Below are 24,646 nucleotides of genomic sequence, written 5' to 3'. Positions count from 1 at the left end.
CAATGGGAAACTGCTTTCAGTTCAGAAAAGGTTGATTCAGTAATCACGCATTTGCTAGAAGTTATGGCCATCATGGGTATACCTGTACATTAAGATGGACAATGCTCCAGCATGTCTCTAAAAAATTAAACGGGAAGGTACTACAGATGCAAGCATAACCAACAGAATACAAGAGATAGAAGAGAGAACCTCAGGTGTTGAAGATACACTAGGAAAATAGATTCATTGACCAAAGAAAATCTTAAATCCAACAAATCCCTAACACAAAACATCCAGGAAATGTGGAACACTGTGAAAAGACCAAACCTAAGAATAGGTATAGAAGAAGGTGAAGAAACCCGTCTCAAAGGGGCAGAAAACATATTCAACAAAACCATAGAAGAAAACTTTTCCAACCTAAAGAAAGACATGCCAATGAAGGTACAAGAACCTTACAGAACACCAAATAGAGTAGACCACAAAAAAGTCCCCTCGCCACATAATAGTCAAAACCCCAAACATACAGAATAAAGAAAGACTCTTAAGAGCAGCAAAGGAAAAAGGCCAAATAACATATAAAGGCAAACCTATCAGAATTACATCTGACTTCTCCATGGACACTCTAAAAGACAGAAGGTCCTGGATAGATATTCTACCAACACTAAGAGACCATGGATGTCAGCCCAGACTACTATACCCAGCAAAGCTTTCAATCACTATAGATGGAGAAAACAAGATATTCGATGACAAACCCAGATTTAAACAATACTAACCCAGCTCTACAGAAAGTTCTGGAAGGAAAACTCCAATCCAAGGAAGTTAACTATAACCAGAAAAACACAGGCAATAGATAATCCCACTTTACCAACAGCCAAAAGAGAAAATGGGTGGAAATCCACATACAATTCCAACAACAACAACCATTCAAAAACAAACAAGAATGAGCAATCAATGGTCATTAATATCCCTCAATATTAACAGTCTTAACTCGCCCATAAAAAAACACAGGCTAACAGAAGAGATTCAAAGACAGAATCCATCACTCTGCTGCATACAAGAAACACACCTCAGCTTCAAAGATAGACATTACCTCAGAGTTAAGTGTTTGGAAAAGATTTTTCATCAATCACATGGACCCAAGAAACAAGCAGGGGTAGAAATTCTAACATCTAACAAACTAAACTTTAAACTGAAATCAATCAAAAGAGATGAAGGTCATTTCATACCCATCACAGGAGAAATCCACCAAGATGGAGTCTCAATTCTGAACATCTATGTCCCAAATACAAAGGCATCTACATTCATAAAAGAAACATTACTAAAACTCAAACCACACATAAGACCTCACACACTTATAGTGGGAGACTTCAACACCCCACTCTCACCACTAGACAGGACTACCAGACAGAAACTTAACAAAGAAACAAAAGAACTAATAGAAGTTATGATCCAATTGGTTTAACAGACATCTATAGAACATTCCATGCAAACATGGGACCTTCTCAAAAATCGATCACAGACTTGGCAACATAGTAAACCTCAACAGGTACAAAAAATTGGGATAACCCCATGTATCTTATCAAATCACCATGCTTTAAAGTTAGAATTCAACAACACAAATTGCAGAAACCTTACAAACTCATGGAAACTGAATAATACGCAATTGCACCACTCCTGGGTCAAAGAAGGAATAAGAAATTAAAGACTTCCTTGTAAATTTTGGAGATTAGCCCTCTGTCAGATGTGGGGTTAGTGAATATCTTTTCCCATTCGGTGGACTGCCTTTTTGACTTGTTGACTGTGTTCTTTGCCTTACAGAAGCTTTTTAGTTTCAGGAGGTCCCATTTGTTAATTGTCGATCTCAGTGTTTGTGCAAGACTTCCTAGAATTCAGTGAGAATGAAGACACAATATACCCAAACTTGTGGGACACTTTGAAAGCAGTGCTAAGAGGAAAGTTCATAGCACTAAGTGCCCACACGAAGAAACTGGAGGAAAATCACACTAGAGAATTAGCAGCACAACTGAGAGCTCTAGAACAAAAAGAAGCAAATTCACATTGCAGGAGTAGGAAATAATCAAGTTGAGGGCTGAAATCAATAAAGTAGAAACTAGGAAAACAATACAAAGAATCAATGCAACGAAGAGTTGTTTCTTTGAGAAAATCAACAAGATAGACAAACCTTTATTCAAAATTACCAAATGACAGAGTGTGAACATGCAAATTAACAAAATCAGAAATGAAAAGGAGAGCATAACAACGGACACTGAGGAAATCCAGAGAATCATCGGGTCATATTTTGAAAACCTGTACTCCACAAAATTCAAAAATGTAAAGGAAATGGACAATTTTCTGGATAGCTATCATTTGCCTGCAGGCCAGAAGAGGGTGCCAGATCTCATTATAGATGGTTGTGAGCCACCATGTGGTTGCTGGGAATTGAACTCAGGACTTCTGGAAGAGTAGTCAGTGCTCTTAACCTCTGAGCCATCTCTCCAGCCCCCTCCTTTCCAATTTGTATCTCCTTGATCTCCTTTTCTTGTCTTAATGTTCTGACTAGAACTTCAAGCACAATATTGAAGGGGCATGGTGAGAGTGAACAGCCTTGTCTTGTTCCTGATTTTAGAGGAATCATGTTGAGTTTCTCTCCATTTGATTTGATGTTAGCTGTTAGTTTGTTGTCTATAGCTTTTATTATGTTCAGGTATGTTCCTGCCTTCTCTGATCATTCCAGGACCTTTATCATGAAGGGGTGTTGGATTTTGTCAAAGGCTTTTTCAGCATCTAGTGAGATGATCTTGTGATTTTGTTTCTCAGCTTGTTTACATGGTGGGTTACATTGATGGATATTCCTATGTTGAACCATCCCTGCATTCCTGGGATGAAACCTACTTGATCATGGTGGATGATTTTTCTGATGTGTTCTTGGATCCAATTTGCCAGTATTTTATTGAGTATTTTTGCATCTTTGTTCATGAGGAATATTTGCTCTGAAGTTCTCTTTCTTAGTTGTGTCTTTGTGTGGCTTGGGTATCAAGGTTATTGAAGCCTCGTAGAAAGAGTTTGGCAAAGACCCTTCTGCTTCTATTGTGTAGAATACTTTGAGGAGAATTGGTATAAGCCGATTTTTGAATTTCTGGTAGAACTGTGGTGATGTCTTGCTTGTACACATAGAGCTTGTCTGAAGATCAGGGGACAGAGCTTGCCACTAGCTAACCCAGTCTGTACAGACAGGAAGTGAGATGGCTGGGCAGAGACAGGAAGTGAGACGGCAGGAGAGAGAGAGGATATAAGTAGGAAGAAACAGGAACTCCCTCCTTTTTCCTCAGGGAAGCTAATGAGGTAAAGGTGGCTACTTCTTCTCTCATCATTTTCCTCTATATCTGATTCCAGGTTTTTATTATTTAGACCAATTAAGAACTCCATTTACATGGAACTACAGACATAAACATCACCAACAGAATACAAAAGATGGAAGAGAGAATCTATTTTAGGAAAGAAAAAACATTAAAATTGTTCTTTTTTTAATTGGTTTTACTTATTTTTACTTTTTTATTAGAAACAAGCTTGTTTCACAAGTCAATCCCAGCTCCCTATCCCTCCTCTCCTCCCCCGTCTTCCCCAACCCCCTCAACCACTCACGCAATCCCCACTCCACTCTCCAGGGAGGGTGAGGCCCTTCATGGGGGAATCTCCAAAGTCTTAAAATTGTTCTTAATTTCACTAATATAGCCATTGTTAATGTGCTAAGCTTTTTCTTTTATGTCTAATATATTCATGTATTCTGTTTAAAGCAGAAGCATGCTATAAATGTTAAGAGTTAATATGTAAAAATCTAAATAAAAATTAGTATTAAATTACATAAAATTAAATAAACATAACAAACATCTACAGACCATTCCACTCAAACAATAAATGGCATACATTCTTTGTAATGGCAACCCATGGAACTTTCTGCAAAATCAGTTTCATATTAGGACACAAAGCAAACCTCAAACTTAAGCAAACATTCCATAGTTTATCTGACCACAAAGGAATAAAGCTAGGTATCAGCAGCAATAGAAACTGCAGAGTACACAAATTCATGAAACCAGAATGATGACTGGGAAGAAATCAAGAAGGAATTTTTTTAATTCCTAAGATCGATTGAAAATAAAAACACCTGACTTCAAGCTCTATTATAGAACTATAGTCCTGAAAACAGCTTGGTATTGGCACAAAAATAGACAGGTAGACCAATGGAATTGAATTGAAAACCCTGATATTAATCCACACATGTGTGAACACTTGGTTTTTGACAAAGAAGCTAAAACTATACAATGGAATAAAGAAAGCATCTTCAACAAATGGTGCTGGCATAACTGGATGCTGGCATGTAGAAGACTGCAGATAGATCCAAGTCTATCACCACGTACAAAATTTAAGTCCAAATGGATCAAAGACCTCAACATAAATCCAATCACACTGAATATCTTAGAAGAGAAAGTGGGAAGTGCCCTTGAAAGAATTGGTACAGGAAATCACTTCCTGAACATAATATCAGCAGCACAGACATTGAGATTAATAACTAATAAATGGGTCCTCCTGAAACTGAGAAGTTTCTGTAAGGCAAAGGTCACAGTCTATCTACAAGACAAAAAGGTAGCCCACACAATGGGAAAAGATATTCATTAACCCCACATCTGACAGAGGGCTGATCTCCAAAATTTACAAAGAACTCAAGAAGCTAGTCACCCAAACACCAAATAATCCAATTAAAAAGTGAGCTACAGAACTTAATAGAGAACTGTTAATAGAGGAATCTAAAGTGGCTGAAAGACACTTAAAGTGCTCAACATCCCTAGCAATCACGGAAATGCAAATCAAAACAACTCTGAGATGCCATCTTACTCCTGTCAGAATGGCTAAAATCAAAAACACCAACAATAGTTTATGCTAGAGAGGATGTGGAGAAAGGGGAACATTTCTCCACTGCTGGTGGAAGTGCAAACTTGTACAGCCACTTTGGAAATCAGTATGGCGATTCCTCAGGAAAATGGGAATCAGTCTACCACAAGACCCAGCAATTTCCCTCTTAGGTAAATACCCAAAAGATGTACATTCATACAACAAGGACATCTGCTCCACTATGTTCATAGCAGCATTATTTGTAATAGCCAGAACCTGGAAGCAACCTAGATGCCCCTCAACTGAAGAATGGATAAAGAAAATGTGGTACATTTACACAATGGAATATTACTCAGACGGAAAAAACAAATAAACAATGGAATCTTGAAATTTGAAGGCAAATGAATGGAACTAGAAGAAACCATCCTGAGTGAGGTAGCCCAGTCACAAAAAGACAAACATGGTATGTACTCACTCATACATGGATATTAGACAAAGTATTACTAGCCTACAGTCCACACCACCAGAGAAGCTAGAAAACAAGGAGGACCCTAAGGGAGACATACATGGTACCCTGGAGAAGGGGAAAGGGACAAGATCTCCTGAACAAACTGGGAGCATGGGGGAGAGGGAGTTAGGAGAAAGAAAGGGAGAAGGGGGGAGGAAGACAGAGACCAGGAAGATTGAGTAGAGGGAAGAATAGAGGAGAGCAAGAAAAGAGATACCATAATAGAGGGAGCCATTATAGGTTTAAAGAGAAATCTGGCACTAGGGAAATGTCCAGAGATATACAAGGATGATCTCAACTAAGAATCTAAGCAATAGTGGAGAGGCTACTTTAAATACCCTTCCCCTATAATGAAATTGATGGCTGCCTTATATACCATCCTAGAGCCTTCATCCAGTAGCTGATGGAAGCAGACGCAGAGAACCACAGCTAAGCCCTGAGCCAATTTCCAGGAATCCAGTTGTAGAGAGGGAGGAGTGATGAGCAAAGAGGTCAAGACCAGGCTGGGGAAACCCACAGAAACAGCTGTCCTGAACAAGGGGGAACTCATGGACCCCACACTGACAGCTCAGAAACCAGCATAGGACAGAACCAGGCCCCCTGAATGTGGGTGTCAGTTAGGAGGCTGGGCAGTCAATGTGGCCTCTGGTAGTGGAACAGTATTTATCCCAAGTGTATGAATGAACATTGGGAGTCCATTCCTCATAAAGGGATACTCTCCCAGCCTAGGCACATGGGGGAGGACCTAGGCCCTGCCCCAAATGATGTGACAGACTTTGATGATCCCCCATCGAAGGCCTCACCCTTTCTATGGAGCAGAAGAGGGATGGGATGGGGATTGGAGGGGGCATGGGAGGATGGGAGGAAGAGGGAACTGGGACTGATATATAAAATAAGATTGTTTCTAATTTAAAGAAAAACACAACATACCAAAACCTATGGGATCCAATAAAGGTAGTCCTATGAGGATACTTTATAGTACTAAGTGCCTATATCAAAAAAAATGAGAGATTTCAAGTTAATAATTTAACAGTATGTCTTTTTTTTTTTTTGGTTTTGAGACAGGGTTTCTCTGTATTGTTTTGGAGGCTGTTGGTCCAACCCAGCCTCGAACTCACAGAGATCCGCCTGCCTCTGCCTCCCGAGTGTTGGGATTAAAGGCGTGCGCCACCACCGCCCGGCTAACAGTGTATCTTAAGGTCTTGGAAAAACAGTAGATGGAAATGATAGCCAAAATTAAGAAAATGAAACAAAAAAACTTAGGAAGACAAACAATAATGACAACCCCTTAGCCAAAATAACCAAATGAGAGAAATGACCCAAATAAAGATAATTAGAAATGAAAAGAGAAACATTATAACAGATACAAACAAAATTTAGAAAATCATAAGGACATATTTTTAAATCTCTTGTCCATTGAATTGGAACATCTAAAAGAAATGGACAAATATCTAGATGCATGAAACATAACAAAATAAAACCAAGATGAAATAAGTAATTTAAACAGAGCCACAGCCAGCAATGAAATTGAAGCATTAATGAAAATTACCCCAACCTAAAGAACTCCAGGGCCAGATGCATTCAGCACAGAATTCTACCAGAATCTCAAAGAAATAACACTAATACTTTCCAGACTCTTTTTGTGAAGCAGTATTGTTATTTTTGCTGTATTCTCAGACTGTCAAACTCACATTTGTATCCATATTTTGTGCTGCTGTCAACCTTAGTTAAACAAACTTCTTACGCAGGGGGCAGTGGTTATTGTAGAGAATCGTAACTGTACAGATTGCTGAGAATAAGTGGCTGAGTTCCCAGTCACACACACACTCGCACTCACACGCACAGGCACACCCATGCACACATTCATGCGCACGTTCTCGCACACACACCCGGTGTTCAGAAAATGCTGTGAAAGAGGGGATGGGAAGAGTGTAAGAACTGGAAGGCGGAAAGGAGAGCTATGAAAAGCTTCCCTCTCAGCGTGCATGGCACACAAGATCAAGCCAGTTAAAAATTCTAGCAGAAAGGGCATGGGCACCTCGGGTTCCAGCTCTAGCTGAGGGTTTATTGGCAGCTGAGAGCTAGGAAAAAAGAAAAAGTTATTTTAGGAGTGTGGCCACTAACAGCTTCCCCTATCATAACCCAGTGGATGACCCTATACCCACCCATGAGCACGAATGTAGTGCTCACTGGACTCAGAGGGATAAATATGTAAGTAAATAAATAGTACATAAAGTCGTGAAGTTGTTATTGGGGTCCTGGTGGGAGCTGGAAGGAGAAAATAAGGGATGGATGTGATTCAGATGCATTCTATTCATGTATACAATGTATATATGAAAACTTCAAAGAATAATAAACGTTTTGAAAACTTGAGATACATACATTCTATTTAGATAGATAATAAGAATTTTAAACTTTCAAACCAAAAAAAAAAAAAGTGAGACAGATTTGCAGCACACGCATTTAATCCTAGCACAAGGTAGGCAGAGGCCAGTGGCTCTCTGTGAGTTCAAAGCCAGGATGGTTTGCAAAGCAAGTCCCAGGAAAGCTGGAGTTGTGTAGTGAGACTCTGTCTTAAAAATAATTTTTAATTAAATTAAAATAAAAACATGAAAAGAAAGGGATGTAAAGAACAAACAAAATGAGTGGTTCATTCTGCCTACAGCTGTTTTTAAGATTTTATTTTTATTTGTTTTACTCTATGTGGAAGGGTGTCTTGCCTGCATGTATTTCTGTGTACATGCATGCCTGGTGCCTTTGGAGGCCAGAAGAGGGCATTGGATTCTCTGGAACTGGAGTTGATAGGTGGTTGTGAGCTACTATGTAGGTGCTAAGTATCAAACCTCTGTCCTCTGGAAGAGAATCCAGAATTCTTAACCACTGAGCTATCTCTCCAGTCCCCTGCATTTTAAACTAAAGAAACCATGTAATATTCTTCTTTCATTAAACAGTGAGAATAAATTTACTTCTTGTCTTTTATCCATATCACCTGCAAAGATGAATGTGACAAAATTTTCCAAAATGTTTTTCTTTTTAAATCCACTTATGCAAATACAAATATAAAATGAAATATTTTTGCAAAAATTCTATTATAACCTGAGTAATTAAAGCTTAGTAGCAAAGACACACAGAAAGACCAAGAACATTCTGGTAAGGATTCATTGCAACGCTCTCTTTTTTAATGTAGTTTTTTCCTAGTAAATAAAGTTAACTTATGCATAATAAAATTTAAATATCAAATAACACACATTTTTCTTAAATATACCATATCTAATAGTCATAGCATGTATGTACTGAATACACTTCCTCAAAAAGTATTTATTTATCCATAGTATGAATATAAGGTGATACGTTTTATCCAGTTATTAATAAAAAATCAGAACTCACAATTAGAATTTTCATATAAAAATGAACCCTCCTTAATATAATATCTCTTATCACACATGTATATAATTTTATAAAAATACTTATGATCTTAAATTTAAGTTTAATTCAGTTTCCTTGGTTCATCTGAGAGTCATGCTTATCGTCATGTCACAAAATACAAAGAGGAGCACACAGGGTGTAGACCATGGACAAATGAATTTCTTTTGTCCTGATTCCAAATGCGCATTGTCATCCCAGGGTTCCATGGCACAGAAGAGAAAGGAAGCTCCTACCTGGTGGGTATAAGCAGGAAAAACACTGGCACAGACATCACCAGCTGGAGGTGGTGCCAGTTTTGAATAGCAAAAGCCAGGCCTGCCAGAGTGAGCTGTCCAATTGCCACAGCACATAATAACAGTGCTGTGGCCGTGGCTTGGAATTTAGGTTTTATCCATTCTATCGCTGAAAGAAAAGAAAATGAATCTTGACTTCGTATTAAGGTGGGAAGGACACCCAGGTCAAAACCAAACTTAGAAAATGCCTATTGACAGGTGACCCTAGCTAGCAGGAACTCACGAACTCTGGGCTGACAGCTGGGGAACCTGCATGGGGCCGAACTAGACCCTCTGAATGTGGGTGAAGGTTACATGACTTATCTGTTGGGGAGCCCTGGCAGTGGCACCAGGACCTATCCCAGAGGCATGAACCGACTTTTTGGAGCCCATTCTCTGAGGTGGATACCTTGTTCAGCCTTGATACAGGGGGAAGGGGCTTGGTTCTGCCTCGGCCTCAACTTGGTGTGCCAGGCTTTGTTGACTACCCAAGAAAAGCCTAACCCCTTATGAGGAGTAGGTGTGGGGGTGAGAAGGGGAGGACTGGGGTTGATATGTAAAATAAAAAATAAAAATTTTAATAAAAAACAAAAGAAACTGTTCATCAAAAGCTTTGACTTACTGAGCAAGCTACTGTTTGTCAGAAGGGATGAGAGAGAGATCCCCGCCAGGAAGCGCAGGGAGCAGTAGATGAGGAATGTGGGAGCAAATGCCGCGCAGGTTTCACTGACAGCCAGTTGCACTAAAGCACATCTGAAGACCAGCTTCCTCCCAAACCTGAGGGAGAGGAGATTAGATTGTGGGAACAATGCATTTGGCATACCAATCGAAGACACTTTAAAATGACAAATATTCAAAAAATAACGAAGAGTGCCTATCCTGCAAAGCTACTTTCTGTGTTTGTAAACAGTATGAACCCTGTTCCAGAAACAGATGGAAGCAGATGCAGAAATCCACACCTAACCATTGGCACAAGCTCCTGGGGTACAGTTGAAGTGAGGGAGGAGTCAAGATCTTATGGGGAAACCCACAGAATCAGCTGACCAGAGTTAGTGAGAGATCACTGACTCAGGTCTGACAAATGGGGAACCTGCATAAGACCGAACTAGACTCCCTGAATATAGGTGACAATGGTGCAGTTGGGACAGTATATGAGGCCACTGACAGTGGGTCCAAGATCTAACTCTAATGCACAAACTGACTTACTGGAGCCAATTCTATATGAGAGACACCTTGCTCGGCCTAGTCACGGGGCAAGGAGGGGGTGCCTTGGTCCTACCTCAATGAGATGATGGGGCAAACTCAGTAGACTTCCTAGGGGAGGCCTTACCCTCTCCGAGGAGCAGATAGGAGGTGGGGATGGAGGGAGCAGGAGGAGAGGATGGGGGGGGAACTGGGATTGGAATGTAAAAATATAAATTAATAAAAAAATATTTTAAGTCACAAGGCAGGCATAAGAACTAGTACAACGGTCTAAAGAAATGATTAAACCATGTCCAGGCAGTGGTGGCGCACGCCTTTTACCCCAGCACTTGGGATGCAAAGGCAGGTGGACCTCTGAGTTCGAGACCAGTCTTGTCTACAGAGTGAGTTCCAGGACAGCCTCCAAAGTCACAGAGAAACCCTGTCTCAAAAGAAGGAGGAGGAGGAGGAAGAAGAGGAGGAAGAGGAAGAAGAGGAGAAAAAGAAGAAGGAGGAGGAGGAGGAGGAGAAGGAGAAGAGAGAAATAATTAAGCCAGATGAAGAGTGAACAAATACAAGACAGGAAGATCCAAAAAGTCAAAATTCAGAGTTTAATTGTCAACCAGAAGGGGAATCTTTCTGGCCAGTTGAATAAAAGCATGTGCACTGACTTTAAATAAGTGCGGTAACTGATGAACCACTCTGTGGTATCCGCTACTCTCAACGGCATACTGACATTATGGCATTAGTTATACATTCAATTGTATGCACGTCTATACAACATATAATTCTTAAGTTTATGCTTCAATTTAGAACAAGGAATGAATAAAAAAAGTGGTGTGTTAGATGGAATGATAAAGTGACAGTCTTCACTTAGTCAAAACAATGCATATATGGGAACATCATCTAAATCATATGTATTCTCACAGGAAAGAGTCATCTCTGTAAAGGGAAGCCTTCCCGCCAGCCTGGTTCCAGAGCCACATCAGTCCCAAATGAAAACACAGGAGGCTATATTAATTATGAAGCTGTTGGCCTTGCTTGTTTCTTACTGGCTAGCTCTGACTTAAGTATTTATCCCATAATTAGTATTTCTCTTACCGGAGAGGTTTCCGGGCTTCCTACCCCATGGCGTTACATCTTGACTTCCTGTGTTTCTCCTTCCCAGAGTCCTCCTGGACTCCTAGTCCCACCTATCTTGGTTCCCTATTGGCCAACAGTGCTTTATTGACATATACACAGGACGTCCCCCATCACATCTCTAAAACTATTAAATGTTACACTTCTTGGATAACAAACCTCTGATGGTAACCTAGTTACCTATTCATAGAAGGTGACTCAAGACACTCATGGATTCCCCCTGTGAAGCATTACATAGCAACTAGAAAAATGAACTAAAAGTACAAACAGAGATATATAGGTATCCCAACAAACAGAAAAAAGTTGCACAAAAGAAAAAGAATGTTGAAACCCATAGTCCCTAGTTTCTGGTCCTGTTCTAGAACCTTTGGAATATGGGGCATCATTGGAGGAAGTGCTTCTCTGAAGACTTTGAGGAGAAAGCCTGGCACCAATCCTTATCTATTCTCCACTTCCTCGTCTGCAGTATTCAAGTAGATACCCTCTATCCCTTGTCACCATAGTCTCCAACCCCTCATTCAGTCATGTCTTTCCAACATGATGACTCTACCCTCAAGCATGTGCAAAAACGAAATGCAGAGAACATCTGGTCATGGGTGCTCAGCCCCAACTGATGCATCTACAATGCAACCACCAAGGCTCAGGAAGCATCACAGAGGAGGGGATAAAATGATTATAAAAGCCAGAGGGCCAGAATGATTACTGTGAGATAGTGTCTTTTATATACAACAGGAGTTGTACCCGTAAGATCTGAAGAATATGGTCACCCAAATAAGACTAGCACAAGTTGACATGCCAATATAGATGGGAACTATCTCATAAGATGCCACGTCTAGTTGAAGAGCTATAGGCAATTAGTGACTGCTAAGAGAAGGAGAACCAGTCTTCTTCAGTGATGGACCTCCTAATAAGTTATCCAATCCCACGTGTCAGCCCTAAACATACACATACAGTAGAACTTAGGTTATGTTTATCTGTGGATGTGAGTATATGTAAAAGAATAACTAAAGAGATAGTTTGAGGAACACAGGAGAAGCTAGAGAAGAAGGTAAATATGTGATATAAATGCTGTACTCGTGTATAAAACTCTCAAATATTAAAATTTTAAATTGAAAAAAATCATTTCTTAATTTTCTCTTGTCAGGAGTTTGTTAACAAAGATGAGGAAAGCCACTAATATGGAGCATACCTGTATGACCTCTTACTAAGAGAGGGCATTAGATGTTAACATTTAAAAGAGTCACTGTGTATAAAAGTGCTTCTTGCCTCACTTCAGAGTCTCTTTGGGTTTTTGTCTATTTGTTTTGGTTTGGGTTTTTTGGTGGGTTTTTTTGTTTGTTTGTTGGTTTCTTTGTTTCTTTTTCTTTTTTGATTGGTTGGTTGGTTGGTTGGTTGGGTTTTTTGTTTTTTGGGTTTTTTTTTTGTTTTGGTTTTTTGTTTGTTTGGTTTTGGTTTTGGTTTTGGTTCTCAAGACAGGGTTTCTCTGTGTAACCTTGGAATACCAGGGGTACCTCTTCCCCTCTTCTTTGTTTTGAAGATTCACTTTACACTGTGAAATTTCTAATGAACCAAGATCTTAAAGTTAATTAGCTCTTAGGGTAAAGGGAAGAAAAGTGATCAACAGGCACTCCCAAAACATAGCATTTTTAAATCTCAAAATGTATTTTCTGTCCTTTGTGTAACCCCAGTCAATAAAGAAAAAAACTTGTAACTCTTTCTTGGAGCTACAAAGTTGAACTATTTTCTGTAGCCCTGGCCAGTTGAAAATCTTTCCCCTCAGTATATCTGAGCAAAAGGCATTTTTGTTTCTAAATATTGATTAATGGCTCCCTGTCACCTGTGCAATTTCAGGACCAAACATAAAAAGTTAGTTGGCTGAACTTTGAGTCTTCAGGTTACAAACACATACCAAGAAACTGAGGTTAGGAATTTATGCAGAGTTAATCATTGTCCTAGTTTATTGGCCAGAACTAGCAAGGAAATTTATATTTTTTCCTGTTACACATTTTTTATTAATTTTTTAACTTTCCAATCCCAGTTCCCCTCCCTCCTCTCCTCCCTCTTCCTCCTACCCTCCCCCACCTCCAATCTTCTCCTCAGAGAGAATAAGACCTCTTCTAGGAAGTCTTTTAAGTCTGTTACATCATCTTGTTGTGGTAGGACAAAGCCCCCCACTAGGCTGGGCAAGGTATCTCTCCATAGAGAATGGGCTCCACTAAGTCAGTTTGTGCATTAGTGTTAGGTCTTGGAACCACTGCCAGTGGCCTCATATATTGCCCCAGCTGCACCATTGTCACCTGTATTCATATGCAGGTTCCCCATTTGTCAGACCAGAGTCAGTGCTCTCTCACTAGCTCAGGTCAGCTGATTCTGTGGGTTTCCCCATCATGGTTTTGACTCCTTTGTTCATATTGTCACTCCTCCCTCACTTTGATTGTACTCCAGGAGCTTGGCCCAATGGTTAGTTGTGGGTTTCTGCATCTGCTTCTATCTTCCTGGAACAGGGTTCATACTGTTCACAAACACAGAAAGAACCTAGAAACAGCCTAGATGCCCTCAACTGAAGGATGAATAAGAAAATGCGGTATATACATACCATGGAGTACTACTCAGTGGTAAGAAACAGTGACATCTTGAAATTTGCAGGCAAACGGATGGAACTAGAAAAAAACTTCCTGAGATAGGTAACCCAGACCCAGAAAGACAAATATAGTATGTACTCACTCATAAGTGGATACCAGACACAAAGCAAAAGATACCCAGCCTAAAATCCACAACCCCAGAGAAGCCAGAACCCTCTTCTAGATTTAACAGGACACTGCACCCATCAGCTTGCAGCAGCTGCGATTAACTACCAAACCATCACAGATCAAGCCAGCCAATTCTTCAGCATGAAGTGGGGAAAAGTTCATGAGTCCTTTTCCATAACTGAGAAGCAATTAACAGCTGATGGCTTCTGAAGAAAGGAGACTCGGTTTTCTTTAAGGTTATAGACTCTAGTAGCTGGACCATTCTATAGTGAATGGCCTGACACCCAGGGCAGCACAAATTGAAATAAATGGCTTATTTTTAAAAGGGATTGAGGAGAACACAAAGTTGGGAGACTACATTTGAAAAGAGTTAGGAGGGAATGAAATGAATATGATAAAATATATCATATATACATTTGAAATTCTCAAAAGTTAGTAAAAAATATATTCCTAAAAGAATATGATGGATGAAGAGGCTATGTTAATATTAGACAGACTAATATTGGAACAGATGTTTTTCCAGGTGTGGTAGTACATACTGGCAATTCCAGATACAAGACTGAGGCATGAGGACTATTATCTGAAGACTATTCTGGAACACACATAGAGTTTGCTAAGGTGGGCTATGTAGTGAGACACTGTGGGAGATCCGTCCTCCCACATTCCCTCCATCCCCAACAAGCTTGGTTGTTGTCTTCTAAGGGAAAGTAATTCACACTGTGTCTAGATAAAACGAGAAGCCAAAGTTTATCTTAATCATAGTTCAAAATAAGCAATGCTCAATAAAAGTTGAAATAACAGATATTTGAAAAAAGAAAATAAGCAGCACTGGGGCTGAAGAGATGGTGTAGTAGATGTTCAGAGCTCCTGCCCTTATACAGATTCCAGAGACCAAAATCAGCTCATCAGGGTTGCCTGGTAGGACCTGTGCCCACTGAGCCATCTCTAGCCAAGATATTTGCTTCATTTTATTCACAAATACCTTTTTTAAAAAAACCTAGGGTGCACTTTTGGGCTCATATACCAAGGACTCTGCATCTTAATACAGAGATACTTCCTCAAAAAAAAAAAAAAAGCAACAGTGTGAAAGTCTGCCTCCAATATCTGAACTTAGAAGTCTTGATATACCGTGTTACTGCTTGCCTTCCCCGGGATGGTCTTTAGGTGTCTTCCTTCCTGGCAAGGAAGATGCGTTCTTGGAAGCTGTCTTTACCCACAATTCAGTCTTTTACAGTTAGATATACAAATACGTATAAAGGTGTAAGTACTCACAAAGTTGACAACACACTAATTACAGGCAAAGGTACCTCTTGAATGTTCCTCAGAGGGGAGCTCTGTGGGAGCTAGCTAGACCCTCCTGAAACCAGCCTGGTTGTTCTCCCTGACCCCGTCCTGCCTCTTGTCAGGTTACCTCATACCTAGATGCCAGTCTCCTTACTCATCATCCTCAGTATCCCTGGTGTTGGGAACACTGTATTAACCCCAAAATAAATAAAACAAGACAATCCACAAATAATAAGATGAATAAATATTTTAATGAGTCTTCATTGAGAAGAGGAAGAACAAATTATAATGCTGAATCTCAGATTTACATTTATGTAAGCAGTACTTTCAAATACATACAACAAAAACACAAAGTTAAAGGAAAAAATAGTTTAGTGAAGTGAGAGATTTTAATATTACTCTCAGTAATTAACAAAAAAAACAGAATATATCTCAAGACTTGAGATATATGAGTGAACATTACTCCCAACCAAAATTCCTTGCTTGGCCTTTACTCTTCCATGAAGAGCAGATTACAAATTTGCTACAGAGCCGGGCGTTGGTGGCGCACGCCTTTAATCCCAGCACTCGGGAGGCAGAGGCAGGCGGATCTCTGTGAGTTCGAGGCCAGCCTGGTCTACAAAGTGAGTTCCAGGACAGCCTCCAAAACAACAGAGAAACCCTGTCTCGAAAAACCAAAAAAAAAAAGCAAATTTGCTACAGTCTGATGTGCCTCCAAGACTCATACTTGGAAAGTCACTATCTGGTCTGACAGTACTAAGAGGTACCTTTCAGATTTTGTTAACTGAGAGTAGGGATGCCCTGAGCAGAATGGCTAACATCAGGAAAATTGAAAACAAATGTTGAAGATGATGTAGGAAAAGAGAAACATTTATTCATTGTTTGTGGGGGTGCAAACTAGTACAACCAATATGAAAATTGGTGGGGAGGTTCCTTTAAAAATTTAAAATGCCACCAGGCATTGGTGGCTCACGCCTTTAACCCCAACAGAGGCAGGCGGATCTCTGTGAGTTTGAGGCCAGCCTGGTCTACAAAGGGAGTTCCAGGACAACCTCCAAAGCTACAGAGAAACCCTGTCTCAAAAAAACCAAAAAACAAAACGAAACGAAACAAAAACAAAATAAAATAAACTATATAACTCCTGGCCATGGACCCAACGGGCTCCATACCCGGTCACAGAGACATCTGCTCGTCACTTTTATCGTTGCTATATGTGTGATAGCGAGGACACAGAATCAGCCGAGTTGTCTGTCAACAGATGAACCAATAATGGAAATGTGGTACATGCACACTTGAGATGTACAGGAAATGGGTGGATCCATAAGGAATAAAATTAAGTGAGGTCACTCAATCCCAGAAAGAACAAACTGCACATTCTCCCATACATGAGGATCATAACCTATAATGCTCATATGTAAACAGCTATAAATGTGAGTAAAGCCTGAAAAACCCAGAAAAGAGGCCAAGTACATGGTGATGGGGAAGGTGAGGGTGGGAAAAAGACAATGGGACATGAAAAGGAAAAGAACATAGGGGGCAGCAACAGAGGAGAGATAGAGAGTGCGGGGTGGGGTGTGGAGGAAGAAAAACCACACAAACACACTTTGTTTGAAACACCGTGGGGGCTAAGCAGATGACTCAGTGGGTAAGAGCACTGGCTGCCCACATGGCAATCTTTAACTCCAGTTTAAGGGTATCTGACACCTTCTGGTCTCCGCTGGCACAAGGCTCACACATGGAGAACAGACAGACATACAGGCAAAACACCCACACACACAAATGTCTTAAGAGTCCCTAGCACTGTGGTGACTTCTTTTATGTGTGGAGAGACAGGGATTTGTTGGGGCACCTGAAAGGGAGGAGAGAGGGCCAGTTGGGATGGGTAAAAGATATATTGCTGACAACTGTGAAATCATCAAAGAACAATTAAAAGATACTCTTTCTTAAAAATCTGAGAGTGGAACCCTCAGGAAAGGCGTTAGCAACCTTATAAAAAAGATGCAAAGCCCCTTCAGTTGCTGCCTGTGCCTGGCAACCTCAGTGGTCTCCAGCTGCCACGCAGAGGTGAAAGGGAAAACTGACTCCATAAAGCTGGCCTCTAATCTTCACATTGCAAGTCGTGGCACACATGCTTACACGCACGCACACGTGATGTGCATACAGTGTGCATACATACAGGTCATGTGCATATATATCCAGCGATACTAAATGTTTAAAGTTAAAATAAAGAGGCACAAGGATGCTGTGTGAATTGTGTGCTGTCTGAGGGCCCAGTGAGTGCCGCTTCTGCTAAAGGAAACGGCAGAACTTGCTTGACAGAAATGGTCATCTCTTTAAAAAGAGGTGTTTCTTCAGGCACCAGATCTAAGTTACACCACAAACTGTGACGACAATTGTCATGAGATGAATTGTTTCATATGCCTGAAAGTGTCTTTGGCAGAAGCAAAAATAAAAGTGACAGACATAGCTTCCCAACTCACCAATGGCACCACAGGTGTCAAAGGACATTCCACCATCATTGTGCTTGAGAAGTGGAGACATAACGTCCCTTCTCTGTGCACCACAGCTGCTCAGTGCAGTGTCCAGGATGAAGAAAGCACAGTTCCCCTGGCAAGAGTGTCAATGCTGTTTTCTATATTTGAACATTCAAATAGGATTAAAACATCACATTGAACATCTTTGTCTCATTCCCATAGTTGACTGTTTCTCATATTTCTTTTTTTGTTTTTTTTATTCCTGGTACCACTACCACAATTTACAGGGCAATATACCTGATGTAATGAAAAGAAAAGACCTCAGGAATGTACATCTAATTGACACTACATTGCGTTAATCAATAGCTGAACAAGAAAGGTTTCCTGTTTATGTTTCTCATATTTCTTAACCATGCTGTGACACTTTCTGTCTACTCCCCATCCTGAAATACCCCCGTATCTCATGGAGAGGCTATTCCTGTGTCCATACAACACATAAACTTCTATTCAAACAGCACTCATCACATTGACCAAAATTTCCATTTGTGTTTGTGGTTCTCTAAGACCAAAGGTACAGCTAGAAGAATATAATTTGCAATGGCTACTTCACAATGAATGAATATTCACAGGTAACTAAAATACTCATTCAGAGAAAGAGTCATAAATCAGAGACACTCACCTGTCTGTTAAGTGGCCATATAGGGTATTTCCTACAAACATACCAGTCAAGAATAGGAACTTTACTATTGAATCCAGTGACTGAGATTCACACACCAGGTCCCACTGAAAGACATGAAAACCAGCAGAATAAGATTTATAACCTGTCAGACTATACAAAAACGCATTAATGTGGCCCTCAAGTTTCATTCTAGCAGCCCCTAAACTCCTCTCCCATTTCAATACCACCTGACTTCTATAATCCTGGTCTCAGCTTAAACACACCTGGATCCAGGAACGTTCCCCTAGTAACTTGGACCTAGTTCTATAGAGTGTACTGCTGACTTGCAACCCATGCTAAGAAATTCTCAAACTTGACCATATACTGCAATAATTTTAGAGCCTTAAAATGTACTGGATTCCATACCTGAGCTCAGATGGCCTCTCATACCACTTTGAGAGCTGAGATTTGAGCACTGACTTTATTAGATTAAATAGGCAGGTAAGTAGATAGATATACATACGTACATACATACATACATGCATGATAGATAGATAGATAGATAGATAGATAGATAGATAGATAGATAGATAGATGGGATAGAGATATACATTAGATACAGATGTATTGACAGTACTGAAGCTGGAGCCCAAGGTCTTGTGTACAACTCCATTCTATCCTATCACAGAAGGAAAAATACTGAGACTCCTCAGAGTGCTAGGAATTGAATCCTGGGCTCACACATGACATGCAAGCATTCTACCAGTGAGCCGTACTCCCAGACAGCCCGCTATGGCTTTGTTAAATCTCCTAAATATTTCTTATTTGAAATCAAAGTTGAAAAATAAACAATGACTTGTAATATTTACTTAAAAAGCACATGAATTATTTGCTTAAACTTATTTGACACGTAAGAATTACCTCTTAAACTATAGTCATCCCCTAGAGTGAAATAACCAGAAGAGTAAGTCCTTTTCATTTTTTGAAGTTATTAGACTCATTGAATATGTGTTTCACATTTAATAGATAAGTGATCAATATTGGCTAGAAGATTAAATCTAAGCTCAAAATATGTGCACTATTCATACTATTGCTAAACACCCATCATGAATTTATGACAGGAAATGAAGCCACTCACCTCAGTCACAATGGTGGAGAGGAAGGTGCTTTTGTCATACACCCAGCCGTCCACACAGGGTTCTATCTCTGGCTCTGCCACACCAGAGAAGGTGCCATTTAGATGAAGGAGATGCCACTGTGGTTGGACAAAACGATGACACTTGTCTGGCCTCAGGTTGGAGTCCAGAGGGATGGAGATCCTCAGGAGGTCATCTTGGCTCAGGATCCCACTTTTATTATCAGAGAAAGTGTCATTGTCAAGGATGGAGACCCAGCATCGATGACTGGGTGCAGCTGCAGTGAAGTTCTCCAGTAAAGAATGAGGAGCTACTATGACATTGCAAATAAAAATTAAAGTCATCTGAAGGATCTGGAATCTCCCCAGGCTGCCAACTTGATCCAGGAGATCCTGAAAGGCCATTGAAGACAAAAAACTATGTTCAAGGGAAGACAAAAACAATTGTTCCTAGGTGAGGCCAAAGGTTTTAACAAGTTCTGTTTCACTATGGAGTAGATCCTAACCCTTCTTAATATGTCCCTCTTCCCTTGATGAGTTAGGGTTAGCTGGGGAGTTGCTTCCTTTAAAGTCACCAAGCAACTGCTAAGTTGCTTTCTGTAATGAATCTGTTAAATATTTACCTTGTGAGAAACTTTGTGCACTGTTCCATGGTCATCTGTAGACACTGATCTATAAAGGCTGTGAAAATAAGCAAGAGCTAGCCTGTCAGTCCTTTACAGAATATGCAATTTTCCAAACTCAGAAGTTGGTTAATAAAATCAATGAAAAGAATTGGAAGCTAAATTAAAGCAAATGAAATATGGAACAGTTCTTGTCCTTTGCTGTGGGCTTCAGGTCCAGTGCCCATGAGTTCCCGTTGTAAATACATGCTCAGATGCTACAGGGTGAGCAAGGACAAGGTGTTGGTCTCATAGAAACCCTGGACTGGTCTCCCTCAGTACAAGCGGCTCCTCCCACACTCATCACCCATCGCTTCCTCCCAGAGAGTGGGCTTCCACTTCCCTTCCCCCAGCTTTTGATCCCTATACAACTCAGCCATTTTGGTCATGTGTCTCTTGGTGCTCTTGGTTCCCAAGTGTTCTCTTTGCCCCCTCTCTTCTCTTCCCCCCCACCCATGGCCCGATCCAGTCTGCTGGCCATGTTCAGTCAGGACCCTCGCAATGCCTGTGGTTGTTCTCTCCCTCGTATCCACAATAATCCCTCCTCCTCCACCACACCTTGGAGCACTCATGTCCTCATTTTTTCACTCATCTGGTGCTGAAACCACAGGTGAACTCCTCTCCAAGGGACTCAGCCTCTCTGAACCAAGCTGCTGGTTTGATTCCCCTACGGTATTGTGGTGGTTTGAAAGAAAATGGCCCCCAAAAGTAATGGCACTAGTAGGAGGGGTGGCCTTGTTGGAATAGGTGTGGTCTTGTTGGAGGAAGTGTGTCACTATGGAGGTGGGCTTTGAGGTCTCCTATGCTCAAGCCATGGCCATTGAGTCAGTTCACTTCTTGTTTTCTGCATATCAAGATGTAAAACTCTCAGCTCCTTCTCCAGCACCAAGTCTGCCTGCACGCTGCCATGCCCCACCATGATGATAATGAACTGAACCTCTGAACTATAAGCCACCCATTTAAATGTTTTCCTTTATAAGAATTGCCATGGTCATGGTGTCTCTTCACAGCAATCGAAACCCTAACTAACACAGGTGTGTGTGAATCATTTGTTGTTTGTTTTTTTTTTCTGACTTCTGCCACCCACCATATTTGACTCCAAATTCTAGGGTCTACTTCCTCAGCAGTTTCTTCCATCCACCTGCTCTAATCATCCCCCTATCCCCAACTACTGGGTAAGCATCCTCTGCTGTCATTTTTAAAGTGGCGCATAGGAGAAAGACCCATGCGACTGAGCTTGTGCAGAGGGTTTTCTTTTCATTTGAGCAAAAGTGAATGGGGAGAGCACGGAGGGGAGAGGGAAATCCTGCCTCTGGGGACAGGAGCAGCAGGGGAGAAGAGATAGGCAGAGAGAGGGGGGATTGAGACGGGGAGGCAAAGAGATAAGTAGAGAAGCAGACAGAGAGAGAAGGGAGTTGGACTATTAAGCACCAGCTGCTTTGATGATTTGTGGCAGACGAAGCCAGGTAGCTCCAAGTATCCAGGCTTCACTCTTCTATAGCAGATTTTTAGCCATGGCGGGGCTGGGGTGCAGCTCTCATCCTGTCTTGCAGAAAAGCATGGCCTAAGACTCCTCAGCAGCAGTGTTTTCTGGACAATAATGTATGAGCATATACATTGTGTACAGACTCTCCCTTCTTCTGAGTCCCAGTGGAAGTTCTTAACCATCAAGATACACTGATTCAATTTATCTTCTGTCATTTCTAGGATACTGCCTTCATCAGTGTGGTCCAAAATGATTCCCACTTCAGCCTACACTCCACTCTTCTGAAAGAGAAGATGCAAACACTCAGATCCCAAACTTTCCCCTCTTTTTCTCCCAGATTATTTCAATGATTTATTTTTATTTTATGTGCACTGGTATCTGTGTGAGGGTGTCAGATTCCCTGAACCTGGAGTTACAAACAGTTGTGAGCTGCCATGTGGGTGCTGGGAATTGAACCTGAGTCCTCTAGAAATGCAACCAGTGCTCTTAACCACTGAGCCCTGGTTCCCCAGAAGTGAAGTTACAGGCAGTCGTGAGCTCCCAGATATATGTGCTGGGATCTGAACTCAGGTTCTCTGCAAAAGCAACAGGCACTCTTAGCAACTGAGCCATGTCTCCAGCCCTGAAACATTTTTGTTTGGTTGGTTATGTGTGAGAGCGCACTCACACAACACTTGTGTACATACCTCAGGTCAGAGAACAATTTGCAGGGGTAAATAGAAAGCTTGGCTACAGTGCCCTTTATCCAGCAGGCCCAGATCTCAGTGGCCACCTGTTATACTGCCCCCTGGTGGAATCATCTGCATTTTGCTCATTGTGTGACATCACCAGCTAGACAGTCACCTGTGAAAGGGGCCTCCGGAGGGGTCAGCATGAGGCAAAATCTCAATCTTTCCTCCCCGCTAGAGACTATCACCATTTCCACAGTGATAAGAACTGAAAGTCAGTACAGATCTCAACACAGAATGGCCACAGTTCCTTGTCTAAATGTCTGCACATACTATTTGCATTGCAAACATGTTTGTTGGTTGTAATAGGGTTTCACAAGGCCCAGGAGAATTTTCAACTTGCTATCGACTGGCCCTGAAGTCTTGATCCCCCTCGACAATTTAAAAGCATCTCACACTGGAGAGATAGAGGCAGAAACAGGTAGATCTCTGTGAGGCTGGGGTCGGCCTCATCTACTTGGCAAGTTCCAAGACCCTGTCTTCAAAAAAAGTAGCTTAAAATGTATTTTGTGCCTATAATCCTAGGACTGGACAGGATCACCAATTTGAGGATACCCTGAGTTACATGATGAGAATAAAGTCCAATTGCAAAGGGAGGGAGGGAGAGAAGGAGGGAGGGAGGCAGGGAGGGAGGGAGGCAGAGAGGGAGGGAGGCAGGGAGGGAGGGAGGGAGGGAGGCAGAGAGGGAGGGAGGCAGGGAGGGAGGGAGGGAGGGACTTCTGAAATGAAGGGTCCTCAGCAAGGTCGGTATCACTGTAACTTGTTAATTGATATTCAGGAAATATCTTGTCCCACACATAACCCTGATCAAGCCCCTAGCATCCTGGTCGTCACGTGAACAGCTGTACCAGGACAGTGACATCCTTGGCTCACTTACCCCAGTAGAGACGCCACAATTCCATACCTGCCACACGATGTCGCTGTCGAGCCAGTCCCTCAGGGCTGCAGGCTGAGGGGGCTACCTAGCCTCTGTTGGGCACACAACCTGCGCCCTGGCCTTCCCCAGCGCCCAGCGTAGTCCCCAGCGCGAGCTCAGCACGAGAAGGAAGTTGTCATCTCCCCTCTCTCCCACTTTACGGGGTGTGGGGGCATTGGCAGAGCAGCCTCTTGAGCTACCCAGAGGGTCAACAGCAGTCCCTGTAAATCAGCCTTTGTCCAGGAGTGAACGCTTCCCTCTCCCTTTCTGGGGGAGGCTGCCCTGATAATTGCAGGGCCACTGGCCCTTCCCTGGAAGCCACGTTAGAATAGGGGCCCATGGGGCCTTAGTGGGGCTTGAAGGAAGCAGCATCATTTCTTTCCACAGAAAAGACGGCACACAAGCACACCTCTCTGGAAGGTACACACGCCATCCGCCAAGGAAATGCAAGTTAAAGGCACAATCTCCTGGCAAACGTGGAAGGGAAAGAAATACCAAGTAAGCTCCAAACCAGAATGCGACATTCAGCAAGCTACCAAGAGACTGCAAAGAGAAATGCTCTCCCCATTTCGTGCAGCCAAGCAGAAAGTCCCCCATTATAGTGTATGTCTTCATAGACGATAGACGATGATAGATAGATAGATAGATAGATAGATAGATAGATAGATAGATAGATAGACAGACAGATAGATGATAGGTGGGTAGATAGGTAGATAGATAACCATGAAGCCTTAATAACCCTGTCTTCAGAGTTCACCTATCCACCTGTGTTTAATAATTGCCCATGTTCAAATGAAAATCCTACTTTCCCTGTCAATAAGACAGCAGGTAGGTAGGAAGGTAGATCTGCCATTTTGGAGTCAGGCCCAGCTAAAGTTAGGCTAGGTTTTGTGACAGAAACTAGACCATAGGGCACTGGCTTCCTTGCTGGTAACATTTCAAAATTATGTTTCAGGGGATCAGGTGACAATCTCCTGAAGCATACCTGGGGAGCAGAGCTGAGGAAGGACTTGTTTTGCTTCCAAAGAGATTTACAGACAGAGGCAAGTGAGAACCTGCCATTACCAGGGTTCTGCCGGGAAGGCTTAAGAGCAAGCTGGGGAGGCCCTTTGCTTCCTTCCAACAGAGACAATTAAACTATTTCTCCTCCTCAGTGGGA

The 24,646-nt window shown here is 41.6% G+C and overlaps 1 protein-coding gene across 1 annotated transcript in view; it reads right to left on the bottom strand.

Annotated features, from left to right (window-relative positions):
• LOC101829652 (solute carrier family 22 member 19) overlaps positions 1-20,212 on the bottom strand; it is a 54,864-nt gene extending 34,652 nt beyond the window's left edge. The window contains exons 1-4 of the mRNA XM_005063885.4: positions 19,699-20,212; positions 18,582-18,685; positions 9,695-9,849; positions 9,034-9,202 (exon numbers count right to left, since the gene is read on the bottom strand). Coding sequence (XP_005063942.1) covers positions 9,034-9,202; positions 9,695-9,849; positions 18,582-18,685; positions 19,699-20,100 — 830 coding nt within the window. The 5' untranslated portion in view covers positions 20,101-20,212. The remainder of the gene's footprint in view (positions 1-9,033; positions 9,203-9,694; positions 9,850-18,581; positions 18,686-19,698) is intronic.
• Positions 20,213-24,646: the final 4,434 nt, after the last annotated feature.

This window comes from Mesocricetus auratus, unplaced genomic scaffold (assembly GCF_017639785.1).
Source record: "Mesocricetus auratus isolate SY011 unplaced genomic scaffold, BCM_Maur_2.0 Super-Scaffold_4256, whole genome shotgun sequence".
Lineage (NCBI taxonomy): Eukaryota > Metazoa > Chordata > Mammalia > Rodentia > Cricetidae > Mesocricetus > Mesocricetus auratus.
The sequence above is the reverse complement of the archived record's forward strand: the minus strand, read 5'-3'. Positions and strand labels throughout refer to the sequence as shown.